Here is an 8,326-nt window from a genome sequence, read left to right as displayed (position 1 = left end):
CCTGTCCTGACAAAGTGTCTCCGCCCCCGAGGCTGCTCATCCAGGAGGAGATTTGCTCTGAGATCTGTCAATCAAAGGAGCAGTTCACCCAGTCATTGGGTGGACTGTCAGAGGTCCCGCCCACCTCTGCTTTCTTCACCAATGCCTGCTGCTGTCAGGCGTCACCTGAGCACACGGGTCAGCATCGTTGTTATTGTTTCCAATCTGTGTCGCTGCAGTTTGTCCTGAATTAACACTAGTGGGTGGGGTCATGGGTCAGAAGTCAGAACAACAGTAGATTCATTTCTTCCATCTCGTTTTTTACTTTCCTTGTTTTTCGTTTCATTCTCAAACTCAGATTCTGGTTTAAAAATTTAGCAACGAAGACAAACGCTGATGATTCTGAGCGATGATATCTGACACGTTAGCTTGTTCATCAGGGACGTCGTCTCAGCCCAGATCTGACGTGATTGTGTTTGTATTTTTGTTTCAGGGTTAACGATGAAGGCCTTTCTCCTCCTCATCTTCTCCGTCTTCATCTTCTCAACTCTTTACTCGAGGTAAAACTTTTTATATCTATGTGTCGGCAACAGCCACTGAGCAGAGGCGTTATGTTTCCAGGTCGACCGTCTGCTTGTGAACACAATATCTGAAGTTCACCTCGAGAGAATCCTTTCAAATTTGACGCACATGTTCACTTGGCCTCACAGATGAACTGATTCGATTTGGATCAGAAAGGTTTTTGGCCTCTGGAACATCAACGTCAAGGTGCATTACCGAAATATCTCAAGTCTGGCTTTAGAGAATTTCTTCACATTATTTTGAATGTAGTATATCAGGTTTACCAGGTGGGGGCGCACAACCACAGGATTATGTTTGTTAAACTTCATTATTTGTTTTGAATGTTTTCTGACAGAATTCGTTTTTCCTTCGCTGCAGGTGTTTGTGGTGGAGCACGACTGTGACTTCAACCGTGTTCATGACGATCATAACTTTTATGTGTGAGTATCACAAACTCACACAAATGTTAGTTGTTAATATTAATTTTGTTGTTTGATTCATTTGATCTTCATTTTAAAGCAGCAAAGTTTACATGACCTCAAGTGTCCAGAGAAAATGAAATACTTCATTATTCTTAACTTTTTTATGTGACAACTGCAGATTTAAAAACGATTTTTATTTTCTTTTGAAATCATCAATATCAGTTTTTAAAAACTCTTCACACTGAGATGTTTGAAAGGAAAAGTTTTTTATCTGTAGTTTTGTGTCTTTCAGTCCTGACGAAGTCGGGGCCGATGGGCGAGTGGAGGAGGGCGAAGACGGAGGTGAGAGTCAAAAACCCCCAAAATGTCCCTCCATTCCATCGACTGCCAGCGAAAGACGTAACGTTAACGCTTTCTCCCAATTCTGTTTCTCAGGACATCACATCCAGAAATGAGTAAACGAAGAAACGGAAGATAATTTCAAACTGGAGGAGAGAAAGAGGAGAAGGTCTGATGGAAACTCTGTCAAAATATGTATCCTGTCACTAAATGTTTGCATGTGAGTTGCTCTTAAAAGACCAAGTTATTCTGAGCTCCGGAAAACATTTTATAGCAACAACTGTTTGAAAAATCGCTGGAAAAATCAGTGTGATGTTGTTTAGTATTTTACATCAAGTCCTCCCTGAAGGTCTCTGAATATTAAAGTCAGGTGGACGACTGAGAGAAAAGTCCAAGTGAACATGAAACTGTAAAAAATTGGAAACGATGAGCCGAGAGAAGCTGAATCAGTTTGACAGTTTGTTTCTGATAAAATGCTGAAGGAACTCGATCAACATGGCGACACGAGTCACTGTAGTTTAGATGGGAGATAAATAATAATCATCCAAATGTCCCTGATGTATTTTTAAAAGACTGTAAACACATATTCTGTTGATCTCAGCTGAACTTGGCTTGTTTGGGTCCAAAGTGACAAAACCTCAGATGTTCAGCGTCTGAGAACAAATTCTGCAGCAAAAGAAAAGAAGAGAGAAACAACAGTGAGCGTCGCTGAGAAGCTTCACGTCTATTTAAAAAAACACAAACGCACAAAACGTTCTAGTTTATCTACCTGGAATTTATATCTGCAGGAAACTGAATTGAGTTTTATTCCAAAATGACAATATAAATAATTAATAATAAAGAAACAATCTCGTGCCTTTTAAAAAAAGTTCCACATTGAAATCTGGAATTTAAAGCAACACTGTGTAACTGTTACTGAGCAACAGCGCCCCCTGCAGCCACACATGGTGATTAGTTCTGTTGGGCTCTGTGTGCGAGTGATGAGGGTTAGTGAACATTCTCCATATTTACACTCAATCATCAAACTCACTTTAATCAAGCTGATGGTTGAAGGTAAAACAAAGTGAAGCAGTGAATAGAGGAGGGCCCGAGGACAGAGCCTTGTGGAACACCTATTCTAAATGTCATAGCACCTGATCTCTGAATCACTGCCTGTTTGTGTCAGGTATGTGGGTCAGGGACCATTCTCCATATTCACGGGCACTGAACCATCGAACTCACTTTAATCAAGCTGCTGCTTTAAAGAGTTAAAGTTGCATCGTGTTGCTTTAAAACTGCATCAGGTCGGATTTTTGTGTGAAACTGAAAATTCAGAGTTAACTTTGGACAAAAATCCTTTTATAGTTTTACTGGTAGCAGCTAACTAGCATCAACACTCCAGTTACTCTCCCTCACTGTTGTGAATTCACACTGATCAGGTGTTAAAATCTTAAATGTGATGTGATGTGTATTCGTGTGTTTATTCACTCAAAGTGCCAAATCGGTTGAAATCGGACAATTCAGGAAATGTTACATCACCTATATCAATGTTTAAACATCTATATAATGATATTTTTACTAATGCTGTGCATGAATTTGCATATCTTTGCATTTAAAGCTGCAAATGTTTTTATATGAATGATGGATCCGCTCCACTAAACCTTTAGCTTCTTTCAGCTCCTGGTTTTAGTTTTACAGCCAAAACTATGAGTCCGGAGTTTTTCTGAGGAGGTGGAGACTAAAAACGGAGCTAAAAGAGCGGGAACACTGGGCATGAACCCAGTTCTGTCACTGCCTGATGTGACAAACATGCAACTGTTTCATGTTGTTTCTTTTATCTGCTGCCCCCTGGTGGCCAACAGTCAATTCATGCAGCTTTAAATGATCAAAGTTGAATGTTTTTTTTCTATTCAACACTTTTTGAAGTTTCCTGAAAGACATTTAATATGAATTTTGATCTGATTGTTGTTACTGTACATGTTGTTAATGATCCTGTACATAATGTGAAATGTGATTCTCTTCTTGTGACAGCACTTATTACAACTGTTCATTTGAATTCCCCTCTTCTGTATCCATGTAAAGTCTCTGTGCTGAAAACCGTAAACTACATTTTAATTTGAAATTGAAACAATTCTGATGTCAGAAATGACCAAAATATTCACTAATGAAATCCGACTGCAGTGTTGATCGCTGTGCTTCATCAGTAAATTGTCTAAATCAGTGATCACCAACCTTTTCGAGCCCAAGATCACTTTTTAATTCCAAACGTAAGCCGAGAGCTAAAACCCTGACATCTTCCAACAAACCCACTTAGGAGGGTCATATTTATTATTTTTTGCAATTTCTGTTGAAGGCTGAATGTACAAGAAATAAATATACACAAAGAGAGGCAGTTGTGCAACTTTTTCTATTCAATGACGATATTCAAATTAATATCAATTCATATTTACAATGCAAAATATGTAGCTTCTCAGTTCCACATCATGTTCTGCAGAGGAGCTGCTACAGCAGCACAATGTTTTTACATATAGGCTTTGATTTGAATATGGCCACAAATATGATTATTGCCTTGTATGAAAGAAGTCCCTTGTACTCCAATAAATACCAGTACTACACAGTATGAAGCCGTGTGTAGTACTGCTCCTGCAAATATTTCACAATAAAAAAAACTTTTTAAACAAGGGAATGGATATCATTAACAAACTCTGGAGTGCTTTTATTTTGAAAAGGCTTACAGAAAGTGTTGCAACCATTTGTTTGTGACATAAATTCATCAGATAAACATTAAAACTCAGGTGAAAGATCATTTTCTCTGTTTATTCTGCTGTGAACCAAAATGTTTATCTGTCTATGACACAAATGTATTTACAACACTTTCCGAACCCGTTTCAAAGTAAAAGCACTCCAGCGTTTCACCTTCTGAATCCACTCATTTGTTCCAACGGGGCTTTGATTGTTATCCACAGACCGGAAGATGCTCGTCTTCAGACCGGAGAGTCCTGACATCTAGTCTCCTACATAATCCGACTTGTATTGAAGGAAATGCAGGAGATAAACCAGCAGCTCAGACGCCTGGTTAACCCTAACCCGGGGGGGGGGGGTATATTCATTTAGACTGACATATTCATCAGGATGCAGCCAGGTCTCAGTGAGGGACAATAAATCTATTTTTTGATCTGAGACTATTTCATTAACTAAAATAGCCTTTGATGATAATGATCTTATGTTTAAAAGACCACATTTAAAAGTCTTTGTTTCTGTGATCTTCCCTGAAAAGACAGAGACTGAACATGAACACTGAGGTTTGTGGAGTTTCAGGAGGAAACTGCCTCAGTTATTCTCTCACAGGAGTTTCACTTTGTCTCCATCAGCTTTGAATGAGATCCTGGAATGAAGACAAAAGAACCGACTGGATTTATTCTTTATTTCAACTTTCAGCTTCTTCACACATTAGATTTCAATGCTTTATACATATATAAGAGATTTAAATGTATAATCACATGTATAAGAAACACGTGATGAGAGCTGCAGGACAAACCCTCAGAGGGACTCGATCAGGACACTCTCCAATGGAACTGCTGGTTCAGATCAGGAAAATCAAAAAGAACAGAAACCTACGCAGCAGCAGATCAATATGCCCGTTCACTAAATATGTAAATACAACGAGGACGAGTGGATTCACACTTTACAGAGATGAGCCGTGATAAAAACAAACCAGGTTCCACATTTACAATGTGACCAAACATCCCATAACACTGATGCTCTGTAAATCCAACCAGAGTGCAGTTGGTCTGTTGGACATGTTGACGCTCTGAGTTCATTGATCACTTCATCAGTAAAGTCTGTTCAGTGACTCTTGTTCAGTGATTTCATGGACACACAATCAGTTTGTTTCACCTCCGTCTCACATGTGGAAAAGAAAAGAACAAAGAATCATCTCATTGATGAGGATCAGGATCAATACAGGTTCTAAAACATCACACAACCTGATTTCTACTTTGATTTAGAAAACAACAGCAACATCAGTTCTTTCAAACACATTCATGTCAGTGTAATTATAGATTTCTGTCTTTACAAAGTGAGAACTGAATATGTGTGATAAAGGAAGGTCAGTGTTTGATTGACAGCTGATCTCTGTGCGGAGCAGAAACGTCACCACGACGAACTTTGATCAACAAACATGGAGACAAAAGAAGTTAAAGATTTACACACAGAATCTAAATCACTGCTTTTAATGACTCGAGTCTATTTGAGTTTACAGAACTCAGCTGTGGATCCACAATAACTAACCCTAACTCCAGCATAGAGAGGCTGAGTGAATGTGGTCTGGACTCTGTGGAGGAGAGTCATGGTGTCAGAGACGCTGTAGAAGGACAGAACACCTGCACTGGGATCCAGGTACACTCCTACTCTGGAGGACCAAGGACCTGACACTGGAGTCTTGATGCTGTTGTAATAAAAGTTATAACTGTTTCCATCACAATATAACAACCAAGATTTATCATTGAATCCAAATCTACATACATCTAAGCTTCCTGCTCTGCTGATATTCTTGTATGTGACTGCTACACGAACTACTCCTCCCACCTTCACCCCCACCTCCACCTCCCAGTAACAACGTCCAGTCAGACTCTTTCTACTCAGGACCTGACAACAACCAGTGAATCTGTCTAGGTGATCAGAATAAGACTGTCTTTTACTCATATTTGTTACTTTTCTGTTTGCCTCAGATAATAACAGCTGTTTGTTTACTGTGTTTGGATCCAGTGTGATTTCCTGTGAATATCTTAAGAAGTCAGCTCTGGTCTCTGGCTCTGGTTGTGGCAGTAAAACATCCACTTGAGACACAATCTGTAAAATCTCTGTCCCTGTCTCACTCAGAATGTCCTGTAGTCGACCTCTGACCCGGGACACAGCTGCTGTCACGTCCTCAAAGTACCTCAGAGGACGGATCCTGATGCTGGATGAGTGTGTAGATTCACTGAGTGGTGACAGTGAGGGGTAGTTGTGTAGAAACTGGTTGTGATCCTCTGTGTCTGAGAGCTGCTTCAGTTCATGGTCTTTCCTCTTCAGCTCAGTGATCTCCTGCTCCAGTCTCTCCTGAAGCTCTCTGACTCGACTCACTTCAGTTTGCTGCTGGGATCTGATCTGCTGCTTCACATCAGAGCTTCTTTTCTTCAGCAGACGGATCAGCTCAGTGAAGATCTTCTCACTGTCCTCCACTGCTTTATCAGCAGAGCCATTGACGGCCTCCTCCTCCTGTTGAAGCAGCTTCACGTCTTTCTCTGTGTCCTGGACTCTCTGCTGGATTGTTTGTCTCCTCAGCCCGAGCTCTCTCTGCCTCTCAGTCCTTTCTGCTGCAGCTGACACTGTGTCGTGGTCTTTATGTTCATCCACAGGGCAGAGATAACAGATACACTGCTGATCAGTGCGGCAGAACATCTTCATCACCTCATTGGTGAGAGCAGATGTTCTCCTGGAGCTTCTCCGAGGGCTCCACCAGCTTGTGCTTCTTCAATGGAGCTGACTGAAGATGACGCTGGAGGTGTTTTTCACAATAAGAGGCCAAACAAACCAAACAGGACTTGAGAGCTTTCAGTTTTCTCCCAGTGCAGACATCACAGGCCACATCTTCAGGTCCAGCATAGCAGTGATCAGCAGGAGCAGCTTGGAGTCCAGTCTTCTTCAGCTCCTCCAGTGAATCAGCTAACATGGTGCTTTTCCCCAGGACAGGCCTCGGTGTGAAGGTCTCTCTACACTGAGGGCAGCTGTGCTCTCTCCTCCTCTTTGTCCCAGTGGGTGTTAATACAGCTCTTACAGTAGCTGTGTCCACAGCCAGTAGCCACCGGATCCTTCAGTAGATCCAGACAGATCGAACAGCAGAACATTTCTCTGTCCAGTTGATTTTCTTGCTGCGCCATTTCAGCTGGTGCCAGAGACTGTAGAACAGGTTCACTTCCTCTGAACAGATACAGATCTCTGCTCCTCCCCCTCTCGTTCACTCCCTGCAGTGACTCATCTCCCACAGTTCACAGCTTGTTGTTCACTGGTCCTTACACTTACACATCTGTGAAGGGAGGAGACACAGACATGTCCTGACTGGGAGGAGCTGGTTGTGTTTGAGGAAGAAGTTGTTGGTGTTTCAGGATTTACTGCATTTCACTACGATGAGCTGGTTGTGAGTCTTTATCTGTGTTATCACATTTCAAAGTGAATAGCTGCTCTGGGAACTGTCACATTCAGCTCACAACAGCACAGGTTGTAATATGAGTTTCCAGTAAAGTCATTAAAGTTCTTTAGTGAAATTAAAACAAAATCAGCGTTTTATATTTTGTCGTCTTTGATCGAGTGTTTCCTGAGGCCCAGTGACGAGCTGAGAGCAAAGTAACCACATGAACAAGCAGCAAGTTGCAGCTTAAAGTCTCAGTGAAGATTTAAATCTGAGTCTGTTTGTTCACTCCTGTAACACTGATGCTGCTTTCAGGGGCCACGAGGAGAAGAGAAGAGCTTCCACTCAACACATGTGATTCACATCAGCTTTCAGGCTGTAAACACAACATGGGAACATCAAGAGTAGATGAATGACTAATTACAAAGATGCTATGGCAAGAAAAGAGGAGGAGCACGCCACTGACTGATGAGATTAACAACGACATCATCACTGCTAACGATTTAAATTTCTTCTTCTCAGGGTTTTCCGCCGTAGACGGAGGCCTCGCAGCTCGCTGGCCCGCCTCCTCAGTGACGTCACAGAGAGCTGCCAGTCGTGGCTGGGTGAGAAAGTCTTCAGGGGCGTCTTCGGAACGGGACCAAACCAGAACCGGGACCAGGACCGAGAAGACGAGCGAGGTCACAACTGGGCCACGAGCAGCCAGCAGGTCCTCGGGCCGGACGAGTCCTCCTGGGTCGGATTGGGCAGCACTGAGCTGGAAGAGAGCCGCAGCTTCACATACGGTGAAGTTCAGCCAGACATGATTCGACATGGTTCATGAACCAAAACATTTCTAACAAGACATTTTCTCCTCTCAGACCCGACAGAGATCCCA

General features: G+C 42.0%; 1 protein-coding gene, 1 long non-coding RNA gene and 1 pseudogene across 3 annotated transcripts in view; 2 read left to right on the top strand and 1 right to left on the bottom strand.

Annotated features, from left to right (window-relative positions):
* The first annotated feature begins 6 nt into the window (after window positions 1-6).
* LOC118117645 lies at window positions 7-3,668 on the top strand. The gene is made up of 5 exons (XR_007034695.1): window positions 7-177; window positions 473-539; window positions 919-980; window positions 1,255-1,304; window positions 1,398-3,668. It is a non-coding gene; the product is annotated as an uncharacterized LOC118117645 (long non-coding RNA).
* A 1,857-nt stretch (window positions 3,669-5,525) lies between these two features.
* Window positions 5,526-7,201, bottom strand: LOC118117412 (annotated as a pseudogene).
* Window positions 7,202-7,409: 208 nt separating this feature from the next.
* The window catches only part of LOC118117650 (transmembrane protein 71-like), a 22,364-nt gene continuing 21,447 nt past the window's right edge, over window positions 7,410-8,326 (top strand). Inside the window, exons 1-3 of one of the 2 annotated variants that reach the window (XM_047341927.1) lie at window positions 7,410-7,458; window positions 7,972-8,234; window positions 8,310-8,326. In XM_047341927.1, the coding sequence (XP_047197883.1) occupies window positions 7,448-7,458; window positions 7,972-8,234; window positions 8,310-8,326 (291 nt within the window). In that variant the 5' untranslated portion in view covers window positions 7,410-7,447. The other variant, XM_047341926.1, reaches the window with a different exon arrangement.

This window comes from Hippoglossus stenolepis, chromosome 11 (assembly GCF_022539355.2).
Source record: "Hippoglossus stenolepis isolate QCI-W04-F060 chromosome 11, HSTE1.2, whole genome shotgun sequence".
Taxonomy (NCBI): Eukaryota; Metazoa; Chordata; class Actinopteri; order Pleuronectiformes; family Pleuronectidae; genus Hippoglossus; species Hippoglossus stenolepis.
The sequence above is the reverse complement of the archived record's forward strand: the minus strand, read 5'-3'. Positions and strand labels throughout refer to the sequence as shown.